The 27095-nt window shown below is 44.8% G+C and overlaps 6 protein-coding genes across 21 annotated transcripts; 4 read left to right on the forward strand and 2 right to left on the reverse strand.

Moving 5' to 3' along the window:
• The first annotated feature begins 213 nt into the window (after window positions 1-213).
• On the forward strand, window positions 214-2692 carry LOC120709216. The gene is made up of 2 exons (XM_039994791.1): window positions 214-655; window positions 1938-2692. Exons 1-2 carry the CDS (start codon window positions 525-527, stop codon window positions 2386-2388), a joined length of 582 nt encoding a protein of 193 aa, XP_039850725.1. The 5' UTR covers window positions 214-524; the 3' UTR covers window positions 2389-2692.
• A 755-nt stretch (window positions 2693-3447) lies between these two features.
• LOC120709284 (18.9 kDa heat shock protein-like) lies at window positions 3448-4436 on the forward strand. Its single transcript, XM_039994907.1, has one exon. It carries the CDS (start codon window positions 3584-3586, stop codon window positions 4103-4105), a length of 522 nt encoding a protein of 173 aa, XP_039850841.1. The 5' UTR covers window positions 3448-3583; the 3' UTR covers window positions 4106-4436.
• A 1116-nt stretch (window positions 4437-5552) lies between these two features.
• LOC120709362 lies at window positions 5553-8615 on the forward strand. Of its 2 annotated transcripts, XM_039995017.1 has the most exons (3): window positions 5559-5928; window positions 7020-7061; window positions 8054-8615. In XM_039995017.1, exons 1-3 carry the CDS (start codon window positions 5683-5685, stop codon window positions 8288-8290), a joined length of 525 nt encoding a protein of 174 aa, XP_039850951.1. In that variant the 5' UTR covers window positions 5559-5682; the 3' UTR covers window positions 8291-8615. The 2 variants fall into 2 exon arrangements, with proteins under 2 accessions (XP_039851008.1, XP_039850951.1); XM_039995074.1 differs by lacking the exon at window positions 7020-7061 and having other exon boundaries at window positions 5553-5928.
• Window positions 8616-9821: 1206 nt separating this feature from the next.
• LOC120709490 (transcription factor HBP-1a-like) lies at window positions 9822-13942 on the forward strand. Of its 7 annotated transcripts, none has more exons than XM_039995183.1 (14): window positions 9823-10114; window positions 10568-10739; window positions 11232-11297; window positions 11422-11508; window positions 11660-11746; window positions 11844-11900; window positions 11972-12002; window positions 12096-12153; window positions 12234-12285; window positions 12373-12409; window positions 12486-12718; window positions 13266-13343; window positions 13450-13575; window positions 13667-13942. In XM_039995183.1, the coding sequence occupies exons 2-14, from the start codon at window positions 10671-10673 to the stop codon at window positions 13781-13783; spliced, it is 1098 nt and encodes a 365-aa protein (XP_039851117.1). In that variant the 5' UTR covers window positions 9823-10114; window positions 10568-10670; the 3' UTR covers window positions 13784-13942. The 7 variants fall into 7 exon arrangements, with proteins under 7 accessions (XP_039851431.1, XP_039851117.1, XP_039851343.1 ...); XM_039995409.1 differs by having other exon boundaries at window positions 10568-10714; window positions 11422-11552; XM_039995241.1 differs by having other exon boundaries at window positions 9827-10114; window positions 12504-12718; window positions 13667-13888.
• Window positions 13943-14664: 722 nt separating this feature from the next.
• On the reverse strand, window positions 14665-20741 carry LOC120709924 (protein SENSITIVE TO UV 2-like). 6 transcript variants are annotated; one of them, XM_039995569.1, is made up of 13 exons: window positions 20043-20738; window positions 19925-19963; window positions 19614-19711; window positions 19182-19423; window positions 19067-19095; window positions 18663-18989; window positions 18272-18340; window positions 17893-17975; window positions 17141-17401; window positions 16952-17058; window positions 16009-16160; window positions 15570-15748; window positions 14665-15266 (listed from the first exon to the last, which is right to left on the reverse strand). In XM_039995569.1, the coding sequence occupies exons 1-13, from the start codon at window positions 20604-20606 to the stop codon at window positions 14981-14983; spliced, it is 2436 nt and encodes an 811-aa protein (XP_039851503.1). In that variant the 5' UTR covers window positions 20607-20738; the 3' UTR covers window positions 14665-14980. The 6 variants fall into 6 exon arrangements, 4 of the variants coding, with proteins under 4 accessions (XP_039851503.1, XP_039851573.1, XP_039851679.1 ...); XM_039995639.1 differs by having other exon boundaries at window positions 19182-19420; window positions 20043-20736; XR_005689834.1 differs by having other exon boundaries at window positions 14681-15266; window positions 17141-17412; window positions 19182-19420; window positions 20043-20741.
• A 627-nt stretch (window positions 20742-21368) lies between these two features.
• On the reverse strand, window positions 21369-26858 carry LOC120710245 (dnaJ homolog subfamily B member 1-like). 4 transcript variants are annotated; one of them, XM_039996030.1, is made up of 4 exons: window positions 26703-26858; window positions 26185-26349; window positions 22983-23401; window positions 21369-22012 (listed from the first exon to the last, which is right to left on the reverse strand). In XM_039996030.1, exons 2-4 carry the CDS (start codon window positions 26347-26349, stop codon window positions 21574-21576), a joined length of 1023 nt encoding a protein of 340 aa, XP_039851964.1. In that variant the 5' UTR covers window positions 26703-26858; the 3' UTR covers window positions 21369-21573. The 4 variants fall into 4 exon arrangements, with proteins under 4 accessions (XP_039851964.1, XP_039851896.1, XP_039851847.1 ...); XM_039995962.1 differs by lacking the exon at window positions 26703-26858 and having other exon boundaries at window positions 26185-26677; XM_039995913.1 differs by lacking the exons at window positions 26185-26349; window positions 26703-26858 and adding an exon at window positions 24641-25299.
• Between the last annotated feature and the right edge of the window lie 237 nt (window positions 26859-27095).

Genomic DNA, 27095 nt, shown 5'->3' on the forward strand with positions numbered 1-27095 from the left:
TCTATGAGATGGTTTGGAGTGTTTTATGTCGGTATATTTAATAAAAATAGTTTGACGCGGATCGATTAGTATGGATCTTAGACCATTGACAGTTTTGACTGCTGACCCAGCAGGTGATGTGAGAGCGAGAGTCCGGTCCGGTCGGTCCAGCGAGCGGGACGCAGCAAAGCATCGGCGATGGGATCTCCCCTTGTCCAACACAACAACAGCAAACCCCTCCTGCAAGAAAGACACGAGCACGGAGGGGGACCGGAAGACGCACGCGCACACGGCACGCCACGGCAACGGCATCTTCCCCCGTCTCGCCGAGCAGATCCTAGAAGTAGATGCGCCGCCCCCTCCGTCTCAGGTGCCAAGTCGCAGCCCGCCCCCTCCCATTACCCAAAATTCTACGGCCGCCTTAAACCCCTCTCCCTCCCGCCGCCCCCGCCCCCTGCGCCGCCACCGCAGTCCTCGGCGGTGAGGCCGCCGCGCCGCCCAGCGAGGAAGGAGGGTCAGAAGAGCGGGCGCCGGGGAGGTCAGGGATGGTGCTGTGGGAGCTCACGGCGATCACCGCCTACTTCCTCGGCCTCAAGCGCACCTACCGCCTCGCGCTCCGCATCCAGCGCCGCCTCATCCCGCCCAACCGCCCCAGGATCAGGAACTTCGTCTACAGGTGAGGGTATTTCGCGTCCTCCCCTTGTCCACCCCCTTCGCCCACGCCGTGCCGTGCCGTGCGCCTCGGGAAATCGGTGCCGGCTGCGTTCGATTGGATTCTCGAGATGCCCTCGGTTCCAGGCAAAATAGGATAACTGAGGCGTGGATTCCTTGCTCTGCAGTTTAGCTCCCTCGCATCAATCAATTGATCCAATAGTCTTACCACTAGCATTCTAGCTCCGGGGAGGGAGGGGTGGATTGGAATTGGACCGACCCGCGGCTTGCTGATTGATTGTGGCGCTGCACGCCTCCGTAGCGGCGCCAATGCGGGGTGTTGCGAGGGCAGGGACAGTTGCTCAAGCTGCATCCTTTTACTTTTACACATACCTTCATAGGTGACGCCACTTGTCGCATTACATTTTGATGCCGTCCAAGCCATCATAAGCTATGTTCTTGTTTCAGCAAGGAATTGCTGAAAGCGTCCCTGTACCATGTCCCATTCAGCTCCCCTTGTGTTTCAATATATAAGATGCTTTTGTCTCGGCGCTGCACATTATTTGTTGTATCTTTGCATTTTAATTCATCCATGCTATGGTGCTGTATTGGATTACTGAGGTATATTCATATAAACACATAGTAGTAGCTGTATGCCTTAGACATCTGAATAGGCATGGTTTCCTCCCATTTGGAGATTATGAGCACATATAGTGTTGGACAGTGCTGGTACATTGTTACTTTTGACGCTATATCTTTACTTGATCCAGCAATTCTAAGACTTAGTTGTGTGCACACACAATCACATTTTAACAGCTGCTTGTTCCTGAATCAGCTGAGACTGTACTTTAGATGCTTAATATTGAAGCTTGTGCATTTTGTTGATGATTGCAGTGCTGATACTCTCATTTGATAAACTCTACCTCAGCTTTGTCTTCATTCATGTTCTGAATTTTTTTTTAACACATGTGCAATGTCTGAAACTGCTGGATTGTAGATACCAGTATGAACCTTGCATCTAAATCAGGAGTTCTTCTATCTTTTGTGTGAAAACTGTGAACCGAATCATACTGACCTTTGTAAGGACTGAGGATTAACAAATTCAGATTGGCAGCTCTGAGAGAGAGGCTACCATTCAGCCCCCTTCTTTTCCCCTTTTATACCCTTATGGGGATCCTGGAGATGAATTAGCCAATTAAGTACTCAACAAATTTGCTTTATGATTTCAATGCATTATATATGACCAATCGAACCTTAGTTTTACATCCTATCAAGATTGATTCCCTTCTCCCCTCTGTGTTCTGCAGGCGTACACGAGATGTGTTCAATGTTGCAGTGTCAGTGCACAAGAGCATTCAGCAGAGGGACATAGAGGTTGGTCGGAACCTTGGAAATGCAATCCTTCGCTGGCTCGATCGCATGAAGCCGTCAGCAGAGATTCGCCCCCGTCTTCCAGACCCACCAAATGGCAGCTCAGAGCAGTTCAAGCATTTTTCAAGCACAAGCAGGAGTGCGGGATCTCAGAAGACTGCATCTAAAACTTCACCCCACGACTCCAGCGGAAAGATGCTGTTCTCGCGCCTTAACATTCGACCCAAATCCTTCCCTGTCCTGCCCACAATGACACAGCCCAACAGAATCAACGCGAGCAGCCAGTGCAGGCGCATCTCCTACTCCCCATTCCCATCAGTCACCGCGAAGAGGAAGGGCCTGATGGAGGGCGTCTTCCGCAAGGACATTGCGCAGTTGATGGTGTAAGGATCTCTTCTTTTTTTTTTATTTCTAGGCAACGGTCTATACTGTGTTTTTTTTGGAATATGAAGACTATTACTTGGACTGAATTACTCGCCCAGGACAGAACGTGTCTCGTTATATAATAATGAAGCGCATAGGGAAAATTGTTGCTGCTCTGCCAGGTTAGGCCATTAGATCTCTAACCAATGCTCAGATTCTCAACAGCATTTCATGTTTGGTAAGGGACATGTGTACTCCATTAGTCCATTTATCTGTGCTTGAATTATGAGACTTAAATTGCTGTATTTTACTCAGCTCGTTGCAAGTTGCTGATTGGACCATGAGAGTGGGTAATTTACATGCCCATCCTAAGAATGAGTTTTTCTCCTGCCCCAATGATCCTGGTTAGCCCCAGTTGGCTGAAGGTTTCTAGAACGTGGATAGGCACGACGGCATTGCCTGATCCCATCTTCGTTTGTGATCTGCTCTGTGTCTGGTACGCGATTTTATTCGCTTCTGGGAGGAGTACGCAATGCTTATGTCCTCGCACAGGGGGAAAAGAAAAAGAAGTGATTAGTGATGCGTCTTTGGAGATTGGCATCTCAGTGCATGTAGCAATCGAATAACCAATCCCTACCCGTCTTCCCACGGGCAAACACACATCTTCTTGGGGAAATCAAATGTGCATATAGACATATAGTGTCCTACGCTTATTCAACTGGGCAAACAGTATGCATCAACAAGTAAAAATGAGTGTGCGCGTGTTTGTGAGCGTACTATTTCTGGGAGGGGGAACAGGCAAAAAGAAAAAAAAACAGCAAGATATAACCTACTCCAACATGCGCCTGATTGGGCAGAATCTACCATAAATTGATTTGGCAAGTAAACCTTCTTGGAGATTTAATTTGGAACAACCAAGCAACTCACTCAAAAAACCTAAGGATGATGCTTCCAAGATGGGATCGAAAGATAGGCTTTCGCGAGAATCTCTCATCGTCATCACACACAAGAGGGATACAAGCTCCTAGAAGATCATGTATGCCGCATATGTGCCCGATGGCATATAACACCAAGTCACCAACCAACCAAGTAGTATTCCTTTGCTCGCCTATAAATAGGACTAAGGTGTGGCAGCTAGCTCGGCATCATCAAGAAGTGAGTGAGCTCACAAACGATCTAAGCCAAGCAGTCACAGTATCCTAAGTTCCTAACCACCAGCATGTCGATGATCACCAGCATGCTGACCGGACGCAAGCAGCAGCAGAGCCAGAAGCCGCAGGGCGGCACGCGCACCGGCGGCGGCGGCGCGGAGGTCGTTGAGCCGGTGAGCATCGACATCCTGGAGCCGTTCGTGGACGCCATCTCGCTGACGGCGTTCGCGGCGCCGGCGCAGGGGCTGCCGACGTTCGCGACGGCGAGCATGGACTGGAAGGAGACGCCGACGGCGCACGTGTTCATGGCGGACCTCCCCGGGGTGCGCCGCGACGAGGTGAAGGTGGAGGTGGAGGAGGAGAAGGTGCTCAAGATCAGCGGGCAGCGGCAGCGCGCCGCCGAGGACAAGGGCGACCGGTGGCACCGCGTCGAGCGGAGCTCCGAGCGCTTCGTGCGCACCGTGCGGCTGCCGCCCAACGCCAACACCGACACCGTCCACGCCACGCTCGAGAACGGCGTGCTCACCGTCACCGTGCCCAAGGACAACGAACGCAAGGCCTACGGCCGCCTCATCCCCATCGCCAACTAGCTCTCTCGACCGATTGATAACTCGACCCATCAATCGGCGATATGGATTATTCATGATCACTACTTACCATAATACAGTGCATGATAGCGTCCGATCAAAATATGTGTGTGTGTGTGTCTCAGTGTTGAAGCATGCCTATGTTCTTGCTTGGTTGACCAAGTGGTAGTAAAAGCACATCTAGATATGTATGCATACGTAGAGAGGATCAATAATAAATGACTTGCACTGTTGCATGGTATGGATGCATATGGTGCTCGTCACCACTTCATCCAACTTGCATGGTGAAAGTCTTTTGTGCCATAATTCAGGGAATAAATTTGAGTTTTCTATATATGTGTGCGCTTATTTTAATTTGTTCTTGATTCCTTGGTCCTTGCTCTCTCTTTTTTCTTCTACAAACATAAAAAATAGTTATAAACTCGATCGACCGGAAAACCAAGAGCACCCCCCCCCCCCAAACTCAGTCTCAGAGCAACTCTAGTAATAGCCTTTAAATGCTAAATGGTGGTTTGGGGGTTGCATCTATTTTATAGGGATTTCTAAATTTGCTTTAACTCCAACCAGTGGCGGTATAGGGATTTCTAAATTTGCTTTAACTCCAACCAATGGCGGAGCCAGTTCCAGCACCAAGGGGGCTCCTTCCTCTTCCCCTCTCTTCTTCTTCCTCCTTTCCCCTCTCTCCTCCCTCCTTTCTGTTTGCCTCCAATGGAGTTCCTAGGGGTGTGTGTGTGGTGGTGGGTGATGGTGGTGTGTGTGTGGGGGGGGGGGGGGGCTTGAGCCCTCATGCCCCACCCTGGCTCCGCCCCTAACTCCAGCAATAGCCCTCAATTCTAACTTATAATAGATGCCTCTCTACTTCTCTAGAGATCTCTAGAAATGGAGGGTGGAGGTGGAGATTTGGAGACCTAAAAAAATAGAGGGTCTTGTAGAGTTTATGCTGGTATCTTTATCATTTAACCCCTTAAACTTAAGATAGAGAGTTACTTAGAGCATCTACTAGAGTTGCTTTGCATAAAAAAATATTCATGCAATTTATGTTTTTGCGAGGGCAGTTGGCTTTCGATCTAACTGTTCGCACTGAAACCCAACCACTACTTACCCCTGGCCCACTCAAGCACTAATCACCCGTCAAAAGCCACATTAATCTAGCTCATCATATTCTCAATGCAATTGCAATAATTACCGTCCGCTTTGAAAGCTTGGTACTTTGCTCATCCATAACATCATAGTTTTAATCTCAAAGCTCTCAACCCCTCCCCTCCCAAACACTGGAATATGCTCTCATATCATGCCTCCTTTCCAACTTTTTCATGTAAAATTAACCAAATAAACATTATTTTTTTTAGAAAAAAGATACTCCAGTAGAAGAGACGAGGTATAGTAGTAATAAATAAAAGAAAAAAATATTTGTTACAGATTCGCTTCTCTTTTTTTCCCACCACGCAGTAAAACCCAAAACTACAAGTCGAAACCACACACCCCTATCTCCTCGCGTCGGCGGCCTTTGACGTTCCCACCCTCACCGCCGTCGGATCAACCGCGCGCTCTGCCTCCAGGAGACCGCTGCCTCGCCGCCGATGGGCTTGCTCCGCCGGATCTCCGGCTTCTTCGGCATCTCCCGTGACGATGCCGACCACCCTGACTCCTCATCCTCCAACGCCGCCGCCGCCGCCGCGGAATTCCCGCACGACAGGGCGGCTGCGGCGGCAGCGGCGGCTCACGGCGCGAGGCGGGGGTTCAGCGTCCAGGTTCCCGTCCCCGTCGAGCGGCAGGGCCCCGGGCCCGTGCTGGTGCCCTGCCCCCAGGGGGACGGCGGCGTGCAGGTAGCCCTCGAGATTGCTTTTTCCATGGCCGATGATGGCGTCAGTTGTAGTTGTGCTCCGGAGTCAGCGGGATCTGGTTCACAGAAAGAGCCTTTCGTAGATGCTTCTTCTAGTGTCTGATTTCTCAATTGTTGTGTGCTACTCTCCTCTGTTCAATTCAGTGCAAATGTAGAATTTGACAGGTGCGGGTCGTGCTATTAACTTCGTGGTGTTTTTTCCCCCTTGGATGGTCTTGCATTTTGTGAATTTGGGTTCTGGACCTAAATTACTTGACTAGGAACATTTTATTTCCTAGACAATTAGTTTAGCATAGTGATGCATTTTTACAACAGTCCCTTGTATGCCAAGCGAAGACTACACTTTGTTTTAATAGTCAGTGCATTTTAGGTGCAAAGTTTCATTTGTGAACTTTGTACGTAGCATTTGTGGACGATGGGATAAGAGGGAGGGAGTCTAATGCAAGCAATGACCAATGTAGATCACCTTCGTTAGATCTTACGATCTTCAGTCAGTGTTATCCCTTGCATTCAAAGTTGATGCAGCAGTTTGAGGCCATGCTTCTGTCACTGTAAGGTAACACATACTGCTATATGTGGGTTGGATGAGAAGGTATATAGGCCATATTGCTTGCTTAAAATCTAAGTATGTTAAATACCAGTAGTTCAGAACATATGAGGGCCTCAGGGGTTATGTCTTTGTCCTAGAAATTCATTTGATTGACAAAGTATATCTTGATGCTATGTACTCTCAGTAATTTCCCTTGTTTCATTCGATTGCCCCTTGGTCATAGTCCAGCTATCTCTAAACTGATACTACCTAGGAATCGCCATATCTTATTAAAGTATAAATATACAATGAGTTTAGCTGCTTTATTTTTGGGTATTAGATGTTACTTACTTTTGCTACTATGTGTGTTTATAGTTGAGGTGCAGTTACTTTTACTACCGTGCGTGTTTATAGTTGAGGTGTAGTTATGCTCTGGTGGGTTCATTTTAATTTGGTTAGGTCAGTATGTCTTGGCTCTTCTTTCCTTGAATTATTTCTTTTGATTTGGTTAGGTCAGTTATGGACAGTACTTTTTCATGTAACAGGTTTGTCATACATGTGTTGCTATCAATGATTTGTCGGCTAAGGTATAGTTTTATTAACTTGTAGTGTGTTTACAAGAAGGATGGTTTGAGATGGTTGGTTTTGTGTGGGCTTTGACATTATGATTTTTAAATTTGCATTAACTAATGTTTCAAAGCATACAATTGTGAATTCCATTTTTCTGGACATGAATTATTTGTGAATTCCAACTTTGTTTGCGAAAACAAGAGGTGTTTGGTGGAACCAGACCCTTTGGTTTGTCTTTATGACACATTGTGTCTTCTGCCAGTTGTTCTGTAAACAGTTTTTGGTTGGATTTTTTAAATTATAGAACAATCCCCACGTACAAACTTGACAATGGATTTCCTTAATATATTCTGAAAAAGAAATGTTACATCAATCAGTATTTCTTAGTTGTCAACCATTTGCAATTGCAAATACGGTTCTATTCTTGTAGGACATAAAGCTAGCAAATTGCCATATTTACCTATAACACATGCATTTGTCGTTCAGTAGACTCTTTGATTCCTGTTGTAGGACATCAAACTGCCAAAATTGATATTCCACATCAGACTTTAATTATACTAGTTCCTCTTTCTGTATATGTTACAAATTGAGTGAACATTTTTGGTGGTACTGATGTGCTTTTGAGAGAAGGGGATATCTTAAGTTAAAAGGAGTGGCTGTTGCACATTGTTATGTATGCTGATGAGCATCCAAATATCTGTTCACCTAACAAATTTTGTGTCACGTCTACTCTTTTTTAAGCAAGCAATCATCATAGTAGTATTTTTTTTGAGTCATATTACTTTATGGAATGGTGCCTTTGTTTCTAGTTTATTATGGGCATAGATTGCATCGAGCTAAAATGATCTAACCAAACAAGTGCCCCTTTTTCATGGATATTTGTGTTTTTAGTGTGCATGCTGAATCCTTTCAGTGTTGTCAGTTGTCTCATATTGCACTGCTTGCGTTTGAACTTTGAAGAAACAGTCATTGTAACATGCTGCTATGTGTCCTGCATTTATTCAACCAGGGATTTCGGTGGTATACAAGGAAGCTGAGGATTGATGAAGATGGGGACGTGGCTGATGAGTTCTTGGATGAGGTTATTCCGGAAAGCTCGATCAACAACGGCACTAGCCCAGTTGGAAGGTTCCAACCGAAATACAACACGAAACCAGCCAGTCTAGCGATGAGAAAGCAGATTATCGCCGTTGACGGCGACATCCGCCACAGCTTGGAACACCAAGGGCAACTGCAGTGGGTGTGAGTGGATATGCAATCTTCCTCCACTGTTCGCGTTGGCCAGAAGCGCGCACAGGAGTGCCTCCATGATTCTTCGTTCAGTGTGTTTGGGATGGATCATCTCATGGTGATCACTAGATCCCTTGTACCACTAGTAGTTGTACATTATCGTATCGAACAATGACGGAGGTAAACAAGCTGCTGCTGGAAATTTAATGGGTAGTGTGCTTGCTTGCTAATTGGTTAAATTTGGAATTGGTAATGTGCTTGCTTGCTAATGGAGCCATTGGTTCCTTGCATTTCATGTACAGAATATGCAGCAACTGACAGAGTCTGATGTAGTCTGTGAATGTGCCCCTTCGTTTCCCCATTTATCCTTGAATCTTAGACAGGATTTAGCATCTCAACATAACCCCAGCCACAGCACACAATTTCCATTTCTTTCTCTCCCTTTTGTGAGGAAGCTTTAATCTGCAGTCAGTGTATCATTAATTCAGTACTACATCCGTTCCAAATTATAGTTTATTTGACTTTTTTATTTTAAATTTGACCACTCGTTTTTTAAACGGAGGGAGCATATGTGAAAGCTTACTTGACAACCAGATGAACGCAGAGTATGCCATGCCAGGCCGCCAATCGTATACTGCTACTTGTTTATATCATTTAAAAAACCAAACACTACACAACAATGGCCCTGTTTGGATACTCTAACTATGTTAGAGGTTAGAGTTAGTATCTAATTCATGGGTATCTATGAACTAACTCTAACCAAAGAGATGTTTGGATAGAAGGGTTAGATTGACAATAAATACATCTTTTCAATCATTTGGCCTCTTTCTAGCAAAAGAGAGAGGACAAAAGGTGGGCCCCATCTAATCTAACCCCAATAAGCATCCATTGGAGGGGATAATTTTTTTGGATGGGTTAGATGCATCTAACCAACTCTAACCCTGCTATCCAAACAAAACCAATATCACGATGCAACATGCCAATCAAAAAGTCCACACGGCATCTTAAAAAAATTGGTGGATGTGTGCACGTACTTTATACTAAATCTGCAGTTGTATCGTATCCATGCTTTCCTTTTCATTCCCAGTCTGTAATAATTTTCTAATACAGGAAACGATGGCATACCTACCAAAACTAATAATGTATAGAATTCGCTAGTAATTATTTCATGGAGAGGATATCATCTGATATATTCGCATGAATAACAAATTCCTGAACCGAGGCTCATTTCTGTCATTTGGCTCATATATAGGGGTAGTTCCTTTTTTTTTTGAGGGAATATATAGGAGTAGTTTCGAGTAAAAAAAAGCAAGGAGTTCTAGAAGGTACATTTTTTTTGAGAAATTTCTAGAAGATATACATGGGCAGCCGGCGAAGGAAGTTGCTTGCTGCGTCGCCGCAGGTGGGCCAGGCAGGGCTATCCATCCATCCACCTACCAATCGCGGCGCAGCTTCTGGCTCACGATAGGCCCATGCCCCAATCATCATCGCCCTTCGTGGGCCCCACTGCGAGCCGGCCCATGCGCCCTCGCCTCCTCCGGCCTACGGTCCACGGAGAACCGGGTCCACGGCTCCACGCCATCTCTTCTTCCTCCTCCTCTCATCGTCGTCGCGGGGCTCCTCCTCCTCCTTCCGGCCTTACAAACCCACCGCCCCGCCGGACCCACTTGCTGGCTCGGCGCCGCCTCGAGGCTCCCCCGCGGCCGCTGCATTGCGGGTGACCTCTTCTACGAGAGCCGCGAGCGGCTGCGGCTGCGAGACGGGAGGTGTGCGGTCCTTGGTTGCGGCTTCTGCCCTGTCCGCTGCGGCGAGCTGCTCCGCGCGGGCGGGCCTGAGACTGGTGAGAGGAGTGGTACTTTTTTTAAGAGAGAGTAGTGATACGGCCCGCTACGTTTGACGCTTTGCTTGCATTTAATCTACGTGTTTTTGCTACGACAATAGCTAGCCATTGTGAATTTGCTAGCGCGGGTTTCTGCTATTTATCGATTTTTCTTTCTGTCGTGGAGTTAAGCGGGTAAAGGAAACACCGTAAAATGGCCATATGGGCTCGACAAGAAATCGTTTGTGTTTCATTCTTTTCTAAGCAGAATGTTCGATTGGTATCTGATGAGTAAAATGCGTGTGGAATGCTCGGAATTTAGTGCGAACTTCGTTGGCTCCCTTTGTGTATATCTTCCTTACCGTACAATTGGACACGAACGAGAAAATTGTACTTGGAAAATTTGAGACCTTTCGCTTTCCTCTATATATGTCTTCCTTCGTGCCTCTCAGTGCTTGTTTCTTTTGGTTTCAGCAGAAAATTCTTGCATATATTCATCCCATTATTGGTACTCCGGTTGCTGTTGAGTGATTGGGAAAGCTGTTTGGCCGGAAAGCATTTTTGGTCATGGGAAGCAATGACCCTAGCACACCCTCCAAGGCTCCAAAGGCATCAGAACAAGTACCAGAACAGTGATATCACACCTGTACTTTTTGAAATGACATTTCCTTTGTTTAGTTTTGTTGTCTATTCGGCTGAAGTTTTTTTCCTAGTGCAATAACCTTAGAATACCTACTGGCTCTAATGATTTTCTAGAATCGTTGTGATTGTGCTGCAGCCAAATTAGTGAAACATGCCAAATAAGTAGTATTAATTGGCGCTTTTATGGACTAACAGATAGAAGTCCGCATTCTATTTTTCTCAGATTATGTAGCTGAAGAACTATTTTAAGTCAACTTGGTGCCTTTGATGCTACTACATTCGTTATATATCTGTCTAAGCAGCACTTGAATAATGCCCTGAACTGCACTAACTGCAATATGTTCTGCATATTCTGTTCTATTTGCGTAGGCTAGTTCCTTTCAGTGACAAAACGAAATACCCATCTAGGTCAAAACACAACTGTCCTGTTTCTACTGTGACTGAACACATAGTATGCTTGTTTACCCTTTCTTGTGCGTTTCTTACCTGTCCTCAGGATCAACCTTCAGCCACTACATCCGGGGCAACAGCTTCAGTTTACCCTGAATGGCCCAGCTTTCAGGTTATTCCATATAAAATGTTCTCTTACTAATAAATGAAGACTAATCTTTTCCTTTTATGTACCTTTTATTTTTATCAAATAATTTTCCTTTCCTTTATCTCCTGATTGTTAAAAATCTTGGTAGGCTTACTCAGCAATTCCACCACATGGATTCTTTCCCCCTACTGTCGCTGCAAATCCACAGGCTCATCCATACATGTGGGGAGCTCAGGTGGCCTCTACATCTGCAACTTTGTGTTTCCCCCCACACTCAACGTCTCTCTTCTCTGTCAATCTCTATTGTTATTGTTAATCTGTATTTATATGCTTATAATGCAAGGACATGCGATTTTAATATGTGAATCAATGTTCCTTAATTGCAGCCCATGGTACCACCGTACGGGACGCCGCCATCACCTTATGTGATGTATCCACCTGGAACAGTATATGCCCATCCCTCTACAGCACCTGTATGCACTTTAAGCCTAACAAAATCTCATCTACATGTTAGCTTTGTACGTGCACCTTCTTATCCTGTTTTGTGCTAATGAATAACTAATTTGTTAGGGTATGCATCCATTTAGTCATTATCCTATGCCAACAAATGGACATGCTGAAACTCCTGTAAGTAACCAACTGTGTTTGTCCCCTTTTGCTCATCACTGTTTCATGTAATCCTGAAATATATCTTTCAGGGAGCTGCGCCAAGTGCTCCAGAAATGAACGGTGAGTCTTGTACTCTTGTCCAAGGTTAATAGTTGAATATCAAGGTCACTTGGAGCATGGAAATTAAAACTAGGCTTCTGGTAATAATTACAGGAAAAAATGAGCCTGGCAGAATGTCTGCTCCATCTGCCAATGGGATTACCTCCCACAGGTTTTTATTTGTTAGTCATGTATATGTCACAAATTTCTATAGTTCGCACACAATCTAATAACCAAACTTTTTACCTGCAGTGAGAGTGGAAGTGAGAGTGAGAGTGAAGGAAGTGACGCCAATTCCCAAAATGTGAGATTGATCAGTGGTTCTTTATTCTTTCTTGTCATAACACTTCTTTCAGACTTCTGAGTTTTTTTAGTTTTTTTTCTGTCGCAGGATTCACACTCAAAGGACAATGATGGAAAGGAAGACGGTAGGCATCTGAGGACTTGTTTCTTTTTCATGATAATGACTAATAGAATTACATATCTATTTTCAAAAGATGATAGGTGTATTCTGTCGTGCAGGCAGTTCGCAGAATGGCATATCTTATTCAGCATCACAGGGAATGTTAAATCAAACCATGCCGATGATTCCAATACAACCGGGTGCGATGGTTGGAGTTCCTGGCTCCACAGCTAACTTGAATATTGGAATGGACTACTGGACTGCTCCTGGTTCTGCAACTGTCCCTGCAACACAGGGCAAAGCAACTTCTGGTTCAGCACGAGGAGATCAATGGGTACTGTCCTTGGGCATGTATTTGCTTATCTTTATGAATTATATTTATACTATAATCTTGATCTTCGAGGATTGGCATCTCTTGTTAATGTTGGTATAGTATTTCTTGTTTTGTAGAACCAAGTACTGTTTTTTTTAAAAAATTATACATTCACTTTGTTGATAGTGCTGTTCTAGAAATAAATTTGTAATAATAGCTCCAAAGACAAACTATAGGATGCCATATTGTTTTCCATGTTTCAGATAAAAATTACATGGGTTTGTTAGGAACACCATCCTTTAAACAATAAGAGAAATTAAGTTAGCAGCAAACCATAGGCTCTCCACTCTGTTTTTTAAATCTGTATTTGGTGGATGGGTCATGGGTATCCACAAGATATCATCTTTTGGAATGCCCAGTTATGTTTTGTATGTGGTAATTGGTAAACATAAGAAACCAACAAGGGTGCCATGCTTCTGCTGCTGTACTTGGTTAGTGCTTTTGTGTGTAGATTAATATAGGAAAAGTTAACTACTGCAAACTGTGATTGCACAATGGCAATTTTCAGGATGAAAGGGAACTCAAGAAGCAGAAACGAAAGCAATCTAATCGAGAATCAGCACGCAGGTCCCGGCTGCGCAAGCAGGTATTGTGCAACGTGGAAATGCTGACATCCTGCTAGGCTGCTACCTAAGTAGTATCTTTTAAGTTTCAAGAGAACTTTGTCCAATGCTTCCGTGATTGTATTCCAGGCTGAGTGCGAGGAGCTTGGGCAACGTGCTGAATCTTTAAGGTCGGAAAACTCCTCTCTTAGAGCTGAGCTTGAACGGATTAGAAAGGAGTACGAACAGTTACTTTCACAGAATGCTTCCCTCAAGGTATATTGCTCCAGTGATTGTGATTCTTTCAGATAGGTTATTTTCTGCAATAGATGTTGGCCTCAACTCAAAGTTGGTCTGATTTTTGCAGGAAAAGCTAGGGGCAACCAGTGATTCTATTCCTGACATGAATGAGCAGAACGACGGAGGTGGCAGCGGCTACAAGAAGCAGCCTGATTCCGATGCCCAGCCTGGGAACGAGTCTTGACATGTTTAGCTCAGGATTGTTGTAACACGGCATTGCTATTTATTTTCTTGAACAATACCGAACAGAATATAGGAAAGATGAGAGAAAAATATGTGCGCAGTTCTACATCAACTGACTATAATTTCTAACGGCATGTGCATATATGCCATCACCGCTGTCCTTTGTACTCCCTCCGATTTTTAAATAGAGGATGTTTGGGACAAAATTTAGCAAGAATTTCCAAAACAAAAACGCTGCTTGGTATTGTTCGATCAACTACAGCGACTGGCAACAGCAACAACAAAAAAAAAAGAAGGTAAAATCAACTACAGCGATTGGCAAAACAAAATAATGTAAAACAACTCTGTGCGCAAGGCTACGTATTAAACACTTCGTCGGAGGTAATCAGCGACGGCGTGAAGGTCAGCCGCCGGCGACGAGCACACACTTGACGCCGGCCACCTGACCTGAAACGGCCCCTGATCTCCGCCCGTTCCGGAGTAGTAAGATGGGCCTCCGCATAACGTGGGTTTCAGATGACTGGCCCGAGCCCAAACGGCGCTCGGAGTCGACTTCGCCGACTGGAACCGCAGCTGCAGCCATCCAACGGTTCACGTAACTCCATCCTGAGCGGTAGATCAAATACCGTCCACCAGGGCTCAGTGAACGAAATACCGACCACCACACAAGTTGTGGGCGCCGATCCACTTGTGTGACACAACCCGCTCCCCCGAACGCTTCGCCGGCGCGCCGCCGGCCGAGCTCGGTGCTCAGCGTCAGCGACGTGGGGTACTTCAGCGGCCAGGTCTTCTGCCTTCTCCCTCGAGTCCAGCACAGCAAGCGCAGCAAAACATTCCCTAGGCAGCATGGCTCGTGGCCAAACATCATCCGGGCAAGCGAGAAACGTTGAAAATTTCGTTAATGCTGCAATGGCCAATGACGTATGATGTCCAGAACGGATCTGATATACATTTCCGTGGGCATTTGCCGTGCCGTAGTTCTATTACATTTTTCTCCCCCCAAAATGGCGAGGAAGCTGCCTCCTCTGTGCACCACCAGGCAAAAGCTATCTACTCACCCCAGCCAAGCAAATCCAACTCAACCCAACACAGAAAAAGATACTAGGGTTAGTAACAAAAGAAAGAAAAAAAAACTAAACTTCTCGACCAGCTAGCAATAAACCCCAGACACCTTGCTTTCCGTGTTACTATCTCCCCGCTACCTGGGGGTGGAGCAGTCAACTGGTGAATATCGTTGCTCCTGGATTGGGACCATCAATTGCAAGGGTTTCTCCTCCAGGAAAGCATACACTCGCGACCTGAACTTCTGGGCCAGCTCAGCGAGGTCATTTGCCATCCGGGTCTGGGGTAACCGGTTCGCGACATCGATTGTCAAGGTTGCACAAAGCTTACTGCTCGTTAGCACCTCCAAAGTTGGTTTTGAAAAGTTTGCATGGGATGCCAGCCGATTCAGAAGGATAAGAGCCTCTCTCATCAGCAGACACCTGCAGAAACCATTCGATGGTTACTTGTATTTGATTAGGGGCTCAAGTGGCTGTTCAGCTTCTTTCTTTTTCAAATTTGTACTGTAACAAACTGCGTGCAGGTTCTCTATGGGTAACTAAAAGCGACTTAGAATGCAGGTTAAGATAGATAGTTGCCAACAGGAAGCGGAAGATTGTGCTGAGCTTAGACATTGTTAGCATTTACTCATGGCTATATCCACATGCTACTTGCTATTTCCACGTTCGAAGTATGATCCAGGAAGCTAGGAACGCACAAGATTGGAGAGAAAAGTTTGAAGGTACCTTTCTTTGAGTAACTCCTGTGTTTCATATTGCATTTGAGATGCAAGGACTTGCATTATCAGCTCCAAAAAACTGGCACCACGGGCACTCACTGGACCTAAAAGCACTTCATATCCCAATTTGCCGCTGGAAGCTATATACGCTAACAGAACGATAACAAGCCGGCAAAGCTCAATTTCCTGGAAAATACAATCTTAGTTGTTTGGCTATGGAAATGAAGTGAAATGGCACAAATTACGAGCCTATGGTGAATCTGAATCATCTCTAGATAGACCCTTAGGAGCACTATGCAATGCTTCTTTATTAATGGCAGGTGAAAAACAATCACTGGTTTAGTACTTTAGTCTTAAAGGGTTTCAATATCAGAGAATAGAATCTAGCTAAATATTTCTAAATGCAGATTTACAGCCTGAAAAACTTGAGTTAAGAAGTAGCATACCAGAGAACAAGTTGCCTCACAAGACAAACACTCAGACAAATCCACTAGAACTGAGCTTATGACTTGTGATCTATCATTTTCACACCCTTCTGACTCCAACTGTTCAGAACCATCTTTGCCTCCACTACACAGTAACTTCAACATCACTGGGCCTACCAGAAACAGGAATTAGGTTGCCATTGCAAGGTTAAAAGGCATGCACAGTTCAACAAGCCTAATATATTTAAGATATATTCGAAGTAGAAAACAAATTGTTTAACCAGAAACCTCCATTAAACTGATTCCACCACAACTGAATAAAACTGCTACATAAGCATTTCAAAGAATGGTATGGGACAGAAACGCCTTGCATAACTATAGTTTACACTTGAAACACCAACAATAGGTCATGCCTTTTCCATCTAGACATTAAAAATAAGAGCATAAAATAGAGATACCAGAACCAATTTCTGTTATGCTTATGTGGGATGGGGGAGTTCCCAAACGAAGATGAACTTTTGGTTCACAATTAATTCAAGTGTGGGAATGTTTGGAGCATTTAAATTTCCCAGGCATGTCTAAGTGCCTGGGATGGAAAGATGTTCCATCTGTTCTCTTCTACTATTAGATGTCCTAAAGCCCATGCCGTAGAGTTTTTTCTAAAGTTTGTCCATCAATGTCTAAAACTATATAAATTGGCTAGGCAAATCCTGCATTAGTGGTGCCATTTAAAATACTTTGATAATGTTACATTGTTACAGTTATAAAAGATAGGTCTCACATTCTCATTTCTTGGAAATCATCAAAGGAAAAACATCAAATCGAAAAGGGAGGGTATCAAGTAACTAGTCCTTAGAATACAATACATTGGGCCGTTCACCATGCAAGAACAGTTTTTGCAAGCTAGCATCTTCTATTATAAAGCTAGTTTGAAGAAATTAAACATAGGAGCACAAGAGCTTACAATTCAAAAGCAAGAAAAGTAGACGCACAGAATGCTTCTTTACAAGCAATACATTTTCTTTCTGCAATAACAGATGCAATCTTGTCATTATAGAAGTAAATCCGAATCTGAAAATAGCAACGTTATATCATTAGCATCCAACCTTATGACCAACTAAAGAAAGGAAACACTACTCAGATGCTTGTTTACCTGTGGCGTTCCTCTTTGGGATCTGTTGTTCTTAAAATGAGAATCATTACGGATAATGCATCAGTTCGAATTGTTTCTTCTGAGTACTTGACCACAATTTGAAGCATTACAGTGAAGACTGAACTCCAGAACACAAAAGGTAGAGACATATTATGCTGTCTCAATAGACTTTCTGCATCCAGAGGGCTCAGCAAACCAGAACTGTCTTTGTGATTGTCCTCCATGTGTATGTTAACATATGGTTCAACAGAAACATTGGTCCTGAGGGTACACTGAGAAAAATCAAATTAAAGTTCATAAGCATGGGAACCTACAATTGTAAACAACAAAAAAGTATTACACAATTATGCAAGTAAAACTTGAGTAGCAACATTCTGAATATAGAAAAAATGCCTTAACCAGTTCATTTCATCTAGAAACCACATCACCATTTCAAACCCTAAAAAATTGAAAGACTGTAGCAGAACAAGAAGCATGGTTTACATATCAACAAAGCATGGTAGCAGACTAACACATATCATTTGAAACACTATGCAGATCGGACTGATGTAGAATGTCCAAGTTGAAATCGAATTTGAAAAACAAAAAACTTAAATCTTAGTTTACAGGAACAAAACAGTCCGCTTTGCTTCCTCATCTGATATATGGACAATTGATTACTGTTTCAGTCCTAAACTTAAGCACCATAATTACTTCAATTGTGAAATGCAGCTATTCTGTCAACAGGAAAAATATTCCCTTAATGTGTATACCTTTCACTAGACTTGGTTCCATAATTCAGCAAGTGTTGCAATATACTGAGCATTATCCTCAAAGTTCTGCTGACTATAGCAGCCTGAAAAAACAGAGGATGTGAAAATAAATAGCATATACAAAAAAGCACTTGTGTGATAAAAAAATTTTGACAACATCAGTTCAGAATCCACAATCCATTGGAAAGGTGAAAGATAAACCAATTCATATAGCTAAACCATTACAGCGTTGTACATGGCAAATTGAGTGTATTCTTTCATCGTTATTGTTCCACTCGCTAGTAATAGTACATAAGTGGCAGTTAAGCAACAATAGAAATGACAACACAGAAATATTTCTATGAAAAAAGGAGAAGAAGCTCGGAGTCTCGGATCTTACATTATCAAAAGTACAGAGATTTAGCAATCCTTCAAGGAAAGTCTGTATTGGTATATTCTCATTATTCATCTGCTGATAAATTGACCATATTAGTCAACTTAAATGACTTAATTAAAAAGCACAATTGAAGGACAAATTGAAAAAAAAAATACATCCTGAAATTCAGAAAACATATGTGGCAATCATCATATACTGAAATGTTCAGGTAATCTAGGACATATTGTGGTGAAAACAAGTTTTATACCAGAGCCGGTATGGAAAGGAAGGGGGAGGGGGTGCAAAAAAAAAAGGAGATTAAGACTCAAGTTAAGTGAGAAATTCACATTCCCACTGTTGAAATGTATATCAGTGCAAACCGCAACAGGGAAGGTGCTTTTTACATAACACTCACCTTAACAAACATGTCATATACTTGGGAAATAGCTTCATTCATGGATGAGCTTGCTTCAGAAGAAGTTTGACAGTTGTCTGTCAATCTGGTACATTGGAGAAGTGACAAAATTTCTTCTGAACAAGAAACAATGATCTTTGATATCAGATTCCTCCTTGATAAACTGTTACTTGCCATGCCCCAGATTGCACGTAGATTGCTAGAGATACGCTCAACCGATATTTTCTTGCACTCAAGATGTCCACTGTCAGATGTACTATCTGTCTGGACTCCTATATCCTTAATTTCCTTGCACATAATGCTTCTTGGTTCACAATGGGTATTTTCCTACCAAACAGAAGAAATCATTTATGGATATTCCCGGAATAATATGACACAACAGGATGAAAAACTAAGGGTCATACCTCCAGTAACACTCCAGATGTACTTATTCCTGTTCATCAAGTTGAATCACCAATAAGATTCAAAGAGGGAGGATAAGCAAAAAAGTATCAGCCATAAAATAGCTCAAAATCTTACCATTATCAATCATGGTGCGTCGCCTCAGTTCCATGGCCTCAGGTAAATAAGTTTGATCCCCGTGCTTCAAATACAGATCAACTTGCAAGGAATTGGCATCATTATCTTTGCCATTTGTCTTGTTTGTTTGCCTGGTGGATGGCCAAGAAGAACCACCAGCTTGCAAACCCCCATTTGGCGGGGCATGAAAGGGCTGATCAATATCCATCCCCGCACCGGAAACATCTTTGTTGGCAAAGCTGCTGATTAAAAAGAAAGAGAGGTGTGAAGTTCCAACAGTCTAGGAACCAATACAGAAAACAATACATGTAAATCAAATAATATTTCACCAGTCATTTTTAAATTCTTCAGATACAGATAATATACATGACTTGTGACCTCACCGTGAACACATGGTGACTGAAATAATGTAGCTAAACCAGCAGTACTTACACATATGCTTTTTTCAGATTTTGAATCTCCACTTCTTTAGCCTTGTTTTGAAAATCTTTCTTTGTTCTGTCCTTTCTCAGCTGGGTGCATTCATTTTTCTGCATACAAGATTGCAAGGAATCACCTCATGCTGATCATACAACGTAACTAAAACAACACTGATCAAGTGACAAAATGAGATTGATCCAATTGATCCAAGCCCCAGTTTATTGGATCAGTCCTATCTCAAATTCAAGGATGAGCAAATGCACAGCTCAAAAAAATTACAGGAATGTAGAATACAGCTAGTGATGAGAAGACAGGGTACGCACCAAATCATTAACTTGCTTGGAGACACGGCTCAGCTCCCTCTGCAGTGGTTAAAGATCAAAAGCGTCAGGAATAGAACACAAATGCATCTAAGCCAAGTGAACCGCTCCGAGGAATCACCTTGAGCCTCTCGAGCTCCCTCGTTTCCCTCTCCCTCTTCGTGCCCACGCGGCCATCCGCGGGGCCCGACGGCGCGACGATGGAGAGGTCGCTCTCCTCGGCCGCCGGGCGCTGGGAGAGATCGCGCGGAGGGGAGAACTCGCGTCCGACAATAGCCATTGCCTCCCCATCGCGGGACGCGGCGGACGGCTGGGGGAGCGGCGGGCGGTGGGAGAGATCGCGCGGAGGGGAGAACTCACGTCCGACAATAGCCATTGCCTCCCCATCGCTGGACGCGGCGGACGGCTGGGGGAGCGGCGGGCGCTGGGTGAGCTCCGGCGGAGGGGAGAAGCGGACCGCCGGGGAGGAGGACGACGCGGCGGGGAGGTCTGAGACCGGAGCGGAAGCGGCGCGGGGATACGAAACTGAGGTGGAGGTGTAGGCGGAAGCCGTGGCGTGGTGCGAGACGGGGATGGGCGTGGGAGTGGGGTTAGGGTTGCTGGAGGCGATGGCGTTGTCCGCGGCGCGAATTAACTCTTCGACTAAGTCCATGTCATGCCAGTCTTCTTCGGCGACGAGGCCCATCCCCGCGCTCCCCCTCCCGCTCCTCTCCCCGGCGCCGCAGTTGGAGTTGGAGGCGGCGGCGGCGGCGGCGGCGGCAGTGCGCGTAGCCGTAGTACGAGGAAAGGCAAGTGGTGTGGCGAGCTGCTGGGTGGGGACGTGGGGTTTGGGGGGGGGGGGGGGGGGGGGGGGGTTGGGCCCTGCCGTATTTAATTGCAAACAAGTCCCTCCCTTTGACTGAATATTTGGATAAAACCTTCTTTCCTTTTTTTTTCAAAAAAGATCTTTTCCCTTTTTTCAAAATCAAAACAGAAATAACAGCCGAATATTCCACGGAGATCATAAGATGTACTACATGCATGGTAACACGAAGTCAATCTGGGATTTTCACAGTTCACATAACATCATTTCAAGTTTAGTTGGTTCAATGGTTTTCCTTCTTGGTTAGAGTATTAAGAGAGCAACCACCGTGCATAGTCTTCTTTGCTTCATTTTTAGTAAGAATATAAAGAGAAGAAATGGTTTTGATGTCTTCACAGTACAAGGTTTTTCACAGTTCAGAGAGCCATTGGAACACATGTATTTTTGCGGAAATTTCATTGTGAGACAGCATGAATAATATGAAAAATTTATTTCCCTAAAAATATTAATCCTACATAATTGACATTATAGTAACAGCCAGACGAGGAAGTAAAATTGCTCAGATGGTTCATATTCGTTTCCTTTTCTTGCTGACTGCAGACAACAATTCAGAAGGGGGGGCAGAGGGGGGGGGGGGGTGTTCTGGTTATCCTCAACATTTTTCATGATCCACAAGAGACAAAAAAAAGGGGTCATATTCAATTAACCAGAGCAAATAGATAGAATTAGCGATGGGGCATTATAACCATGGAAATGCACATCTGTCTAATTTCCAGCTATCTATCTAGATTATAGGGCTAATATAACCACTATTTCATCTTCCTATAAGAATGCAATGACCCTTCTCTGGTCAGCCACCCATGATTTGCCTGATAGCTTCCCGCTGCGACATCGATAACCTTGTTGGAAAGGCAACATCAAACTTGATTACCAGATTCCCCTTCTTCCCCGGCTCCTTCCTGATCGGCCACCCTTCGTTCTCCAGCACCACCTCATACCCAGGGCGCACCACTTCCTCCACTCTCACAGGAAGATTCCGGCCATCTAGGGTTCTGAGGTTTATTGTCGTCCCAGCGAGTGCATCCACCAGAGGAATCTCCTTCTTTACAATAAGGTTATTCCCATCAAGAATGTACACGTCATGGGGCTTCAAGTCAAGGATGAACGTCAGGTCCTGTGCCAACTGGCCATGCAGCTTGTCGCCTTTGTTTGGGAATGTAATTTTGGTTCCTTTCTTCCAGCTTGGCAACACTTCCACTGCCAAGACCTCTGTTTCAACTTCTACTCGTCTGCACAAGATGAGATTCAGATGAATGAATCTGAGAAACAGCATAATCTCTATTCTCTTAGTAAATGTAACATCAAATACATTTAGATATCTCAAGCTAATCATGTAATTAACAGAATGAAGAGGAATAAACTCTGTGGTTGGTATTTGTTGTGAGGGTCAAAAAAGCAAGAGTAACAGTTAGGATCATTAGCAAATTATGTATCCTTCCCATTGCTTATGATCTACTCCGTAGTCCGTACCTCTCAAGAAGGAAAGTGCGCACACAGATTTTAATTATGAAGCAAGAAGTTAACAAGTATGATGTCAAAATGGCTTGATTTTCCTCCAAAAACTGTTTCTATGTCAAGCAATCAAGCTACACTGTGTATTTGCCAACCAGCAGGCTCATCAGATCCAGACAGACATTCCTTGCAGCTAAATGCTCCAATTAACTTTTTCAGGATTTCATTTTGGAGCGGGGTCAGAGAATTTGACTGGAGTAATGAATATTAGTTGGAGTATGACTGCTCATTTCGGGCAATGTGCAGTTGAAAAGAGCCAAATGTGACAAAAATGTTCCGCATCTGCAAGCTTCCATAAATAATTAAATATACTTTGATATGCAAACAAAAAATAAGTGCTGGTGACGCATTTTCAACTCAAGCACCATGTATATGCATTCAATGATTCAAATCTCAGCATTCATGACTCATTCAAATCTACACGATGCAGGAAAAAAGGAGAAAGAAAATGAAAAAAAATACTAGACTCAGTATCATGAAACGCAAACAGAAGATAACAAAATTAAGAGCATCTCTCAACTATGGAAGAAAAATCATGTCTGTGCAGGTTCAAATATCCAAGTTTTGCAAATGTGTTCGCACATTGGTCCAAACTCTTATGCAGAAAAAAGGAGAAAAGCACCACATTGAGGAACAGCATTCATGACCAGGAAATTATAGGGATATGAGGAAAGAAATACAACATACCCATCTGGCTTTGCAACATTCCTAGTGATCTTCATTTTCCTTTTTGTTCCATTGTACAACTCTTCAAGGGTGCAAGGTAATGTTTTTTCCACAGGCAGTGGCTTTTCTGGCTGGCTTGTACTAGCACCATTCTCCTTCCGTGAACCAGAAGGAGCTTCGCTCCTACTGTTCCTTGGTGGAGTCCAATGTGATCTTTGCTGAAATCGCGTCCGGTCTTGGTCGAAGGAGTAAGTCTTGTTGCTTGCCATGAACTCGGCAAAGAAATCATCTGGGTCACTAGGATTGTACCGGAAATTACTTGGACCGCTTGGGCCAGCAGCTGTGGAGGACCGGCTCTGTGAACCAGGCGGAGGCATCCCCTTTAAGCCTTCCTCACCATATTGGTCATAAATTGCACGCTTCTCTGGATCACTCAGTACCTGCACTAATCATCTAGAGTTGGTCAGAAAAGAGCAAATAAGCAACAAAACTCTTGAACTGAACTTTACATTATAGACGCAGCTGAAAGAGGAAAATATGAAACAAATTGTATGTGCTGATTTTTCTACATTAGATTGAAAGTAAAATAAGTGTTATGAGTATAAGTCAAATGCAAGTGATGATTACAAGAGAGATAAAACAGTTGTGCTTTTTGCTCTTTCTTGCTATTGCATACAAAGTTTTAAAAAAAATGAGAGCAGTACCCAAATAATATTTCATCACCATACTAAACGCTGAAGGTATGTGAAGACTGAGGGGGATTTTAACTTTATACCATTATAACAATCGCCACCTCCTGACATAGCATCCTTATTTTTGCAATTACAGAATCAGCACGGGAGAGAGAAAAATTTTACATTTTTACCACTCTTGCTCACGTGGACGCCAGCGCGTCAATCCCGTTAGAATCCACGTCGGCTCTTGCCCGCCACGTCCTACCCGAGCCCCTTTTGTCTAGCCCGAGCGCCCAACCCAGCCCATTCCACTCTCTTCCTTCTGCCCCTCCTCTGCTCCCGACTGCCTCGCCCGCCCCGCCCCTGCAGCGTCGCTGTCATCGCCCACGCGACGCCGCCGGGCGTCCATACTGTGCGTTGTCGCCCAACGGGAGGACCTGGAGTCCCTGCAGCCCCCGAGCGTGCCCGGCGGCACGCTGCCGATGAGGCCGATGCCCGGGAGGTGGAGGTCGACGACCGTGGCGTTGGCTGCGTCGCACCAGATGCCCGTCGAGTCGCAGGCCGGCACGGACGCGTTCCATGGTCTTTTTCCTCCGACCAGTTTCCACCTCCAGCCATGGGCGAAGCTCTGCATCGAGACCGTGCGCGCGCAGCTCGCCCTGAGAGCAAGCTCCGTGACGCGCGTAGACCATAGAGTGGCCTCGCCATGCCGTTGCAAGCACATGCTGGGGTATCTTATTGCCTGCATGGCTCCGTCGTGGCCACCACGACCTCCGCAGCAGGCTTCCCCAATTAGCCAGCGCCTCTCTCTCCCTCTGCTCCTTTTTCTTCTCCACGGCCAAGGCAAACAGTCAGCACGACCTTCTCCAAATGCAAGCAGCTGTGTAATCGAGCGAGAACTTGTTAGATGCCGATTATTTTAGAGGCTAGGACGCTCACAGATTAGTGGATGAACTGTTTAATATAAGGAGTCCGACCAACAAAGAGAGAGGATTCGATTTTTACCGGTGAGTTTAATTTGCTGCCGAGTGTAGGGGCGGGCGGAGGAAGCAGAGGCGATCCTGCGGCGGAGGTGGAGCGGGAGATCGAGGAGCTGAAGGAGTCAGTAGCGGCGGAGGCGCAGGAGCGCGGCTCGTTCGAGAAGGTGAGCCTGGAGGCGCTGCTGCGGACGGCGACGGTGTGGCGGAGCCTTGTCGCCGGCGTGGGGCTGCAGGTGTTCCAGCATCTGGTGGTGGTGGGCATCGGCCACCAGCTCGTGGAGGACGACGCCGTCGTCAAGCAGGTGGCCGCGCACTCGTGCGGCGAGCCCGCGAGGAACGCCTGCAGCGCCGACTGCTCCAGCAGCTGCGGCTCCGCGGCTGCGCAGGCGAGCACCCCCAGCAGCTGCATGGGCCACGAGTGGGCCCATTCCGGGCCGGGCCGGACGGGTAGGACACGCACGTCGCGGCGGCGGCGGCACTGCAGGGGCGGGGACGCCGTCGCGGAGCAGGAGGACGCCGTCGCGGAGCAGAGGAGAGGAAAGGAGAGTGGAGAATGGGCAGGATTTGGATAGGCGGGCTAGACGGGTTGGGCGCGGGGGCGAGAGCTGACGTGGATTCTAGTTGGACCGACGCGTTGGCGTCCACGTGGGCAAGATTGGTAAAAATGTAAAGATTTTCTCTCTTCCGTGCTGATTCTGTAATTGCAAAAACAAGGATGATATCTCAGGAGGTGGGAATTGTTATAATGGTATAAAGTTAAAATCCCCGACTATGAGGGATAATACTTTTAACTAGCAGTAACTGTACTTCATTGTAACAAATATTAAGTTTGAACGTCACCATTTCAAACCAATGTTACTCAAAGTATTTACAAGTCAGGAATTAGGATTCCAAGATGCCAGGACAGAATATTTACTTTTGAAACTTAAGAAAAAGTGCAGGATCATAATATGTTTCTTTTGGCATAAGATTCACTATCAGCTTGTATTATTGAATTTGAACTTTTTTTACCTAATATTTGAAAGTAACTGATTGAAATGGATGACGCACACACTCATTTTGTGAAAACCATTCATATTAATCAATGTGTGAAGACTAAACATTTACATTTTGTTTCAAAAATGAAACAGGGTGGCGGGAGACTTTTCTTAGGAAATATACTCTAGCTTCACAAATTAATTAAAAGCATGAACTATGTGTTTCACTTTGTAGATCCAAGGTGCAGATTTAAAATGCTGTACAGGAACCTAGACATAAATAGGAGACCTGTGTGACTTGAGCTCCGAAGATTTTGTGATACATTCTCGGTCTGACATAGCTACATTCATGGTATATTTGGACTACGGAAAAAGCCAATCTTATTAGGACTTGAGGCGCTTTGAGGATACATCTATATCTATAACTAAACGAAACATAGCTCCATTTACAGAAAACTGAAAGATTCCCACATGCCCAGTGGATCACCACCCAAATAAACCAAACGGTCAACAATTACAATACTTTCAAAACTGGGAACATATGCTTCCTACATCACATTGGAAGGGAAGTTGATGGGCAAAATTCACTTGCCTCATAGGCCTCAGTTATCTGCTTGAACTTCGCCTCTGCCTCGGCGCCTCCAGTTGGGTTCTTGTCAGGATGCCATGTCCTCGCAAGCCGCCGATACGACTTCTTGAGGTCATCCAAGGTTGCATTGCGATTCACCTTGAGGATGTTGTAGTAGTCCATTCCCATCTGCTTTTGCAGTGAGGAAACCACGAATGTGCAGTAAACCATTAACCCTAGATCATTGTATCTCCAGACCCGGAATTTTCAGAAGCCCAAATTCACAAAACATTTCGGAGCTCCAGTCATGGGCGGACCCAGCAATGGACACGGGTGGACACATGTATCCGATAATTTATGCAAAAATCGTTATATATAAATACATGTATATAGCGTAACTGAGCGAGATCCAAAACAAATAGCTCAGGAAAGGAATGGATCAACAGTATTTTCTCAGCAGGAAGGGTAAGGCGCTCCGCGGTATTAGGGTTTGGGGTGCTCCGTTTCGCACAGCGGGAAGGGAGTAGAAGGGGAGGGCATACCTGGTGGGTGCTCGTCGCCGGGCGCCGGCAAAGGGCCCGGCGAAGACGTCGCAAAGGGCGCCGCCGCTAGCCCAGTCGTCGCCGGAGCCCCCAGCTGGCAGCGGGGTTATCGCTGATTGTTCGTATCGGTTAAGTCCTCCTTCGCATACTCCTATCTTGTTAAGGTAATATTTGGATAATGAAATTGGTTTATGTACATTCTGTTGGTTTAAATTAAAACTGTGCCCATTCTGGATTTTGAATATTTTAAATGATATTATTTTTAGAAAAGAAAATAGTTCTTTGTTAGATATTTTTATTTTATTATATAATTTCTATGAGAAGATATAAGAAAAATTGGAAACAACTTGTTTTCTCTTTTCTTTCTAATAGAAACACATTTGACTACATGTC

The sequence above is a fragment of the Panicum virgatum genome, chromosome 1K (assembly GCF_016808335.1).
Source record: "Panicum virgatum strain AP13 chromosome 1K, P.virgatum_v5, whole genome shotgun sequence".
NCBI classification, from domain to species: Eukaryota; Viridiplantae; Streptophyta; class Magnoliopsida; order Poales; family Poaceae; genus Panicum; species Panicum virgatum.

What these genes read in the sequence shown, in the direction of transcription:
- LOC120709216 (XM_039994791.1), top strand. Translation starts at nt 525, where the DNA reads ATGGTGCTGTGGGAGCTCACGGCGATCACCGCCTACTTCCTCGGCCTC. An exon ending in ATCAGGAACTTCGTCTACAG is followed by an intron (nt 656 to 1,937) that starts GTGAGGGTATTT and finishes TGTGTTCTGCAG; the next exon opens with GCGTACACGAGATGTGTTCA.
- LOC120709284 (XM_039994907.1), top strand. Translation starts at nt 3,584, where the DNA reads ATGTCGATGATCACCAGCATGCTGACCGGACGCAAGCAGCAGCAGAGC.
- LOC120709362 (XM_039995017.1), top strand. Translation starts at nt 5,683, where the DNA reads ATGGGCTTGCTCCGCCGGATCTCCGGCTTCTTCGGCATCTCCCGTGAC. An exon ending in AGGGGGACGGCGGCGTGCAG is followed by an intron (nt 5,929 to 7,019) that starts GTAGCCCTCGAG and finishes TTCATGTAACAG; the next exon opens with GTTTGTCATACATGTGTTGC. An exon ending in TCAATGATTTGTCGGCTAAG is followed by an intron (nt 7,062 to 8,053) that starts GTATAGTTTTAT and finishes TTATTCAACCAG; the next exon opens with GGATTTCGGTGGTATACAAG.
- LOC120709490 (XM_039995183.1), top strand. Translation starts at nt 10,671, where the DNA reads ATGACCCTAGCACACCCTCCAAGGCTCCAAAGGCATCAGAACAAGTAC. An exon ending in CTGAATGGCCCAGCTTTCAG is followed by an intron (nt 11,298 to 11,421) that starts GTTATTCCATAT and finishes AAATCTTGGTAG; the next exon opens with GCTTACTCAGCAATTCCACC. An exon ending in GGTCCCGGCTGCGCAAGCAG is followed by an intron (nt 13,344 to 13,449) that starts GTATTGTGCAAC and finishes ATTGTATTCCAG; the next exon opens with GCTGAGTGCGAGGAGCTTGG.
- LOC120709924 (XM_039995569.1), bottom strand. Translation starts at nt 20,606, where the DNA reads ATGGGCCTCGTCGCCGAAGAAGACTGGCATGACATGGACTTAGTCGAA. An exon ending in ACGCACCATGATTGATAATG is followed by an intron (nt 19,096 to 19,181) that starts GTAAGATTTTGA and finishes CTTGATGAACAG; the next exon opens with GAATAAGTACATCTGGAGTG. An exon ending in GGAACCAAGTCTAGTGAAAG is followed by an intron (nt 17,402 to 17,892) that starts GTATACACATTA and finishes GTGTACCCTCAG; the next exon opens with GACCAATGTTTCTGTTGAAC.
- LOC120710245 (XM_039995913.1), bottom strand. Translation starts at nt 25,024, where the DNA reads ATGCAGCTGCTGGGGGTGCTCGCCTGCGCAGCCGCGGAGCCGCAGCTG. An exon ending in GCAGCAAATTAAACTCACCG is followed by an intron (nt 23,402 to 24,640) that starts GTAAAAATCGAA and finishes TGATTAGTGCAG; the next exon opens with GTACTGAGTGATCCAGAGAA. An exon ending in AATGTTGCAAAGCCAGATGG is followed by an intron (nt 22,013 to 22,982) that starts GTATGTTGTATT and finishes CATCTTGTGCAG; the next exon opens with ACGAGTAGAAGTTGAAACAG.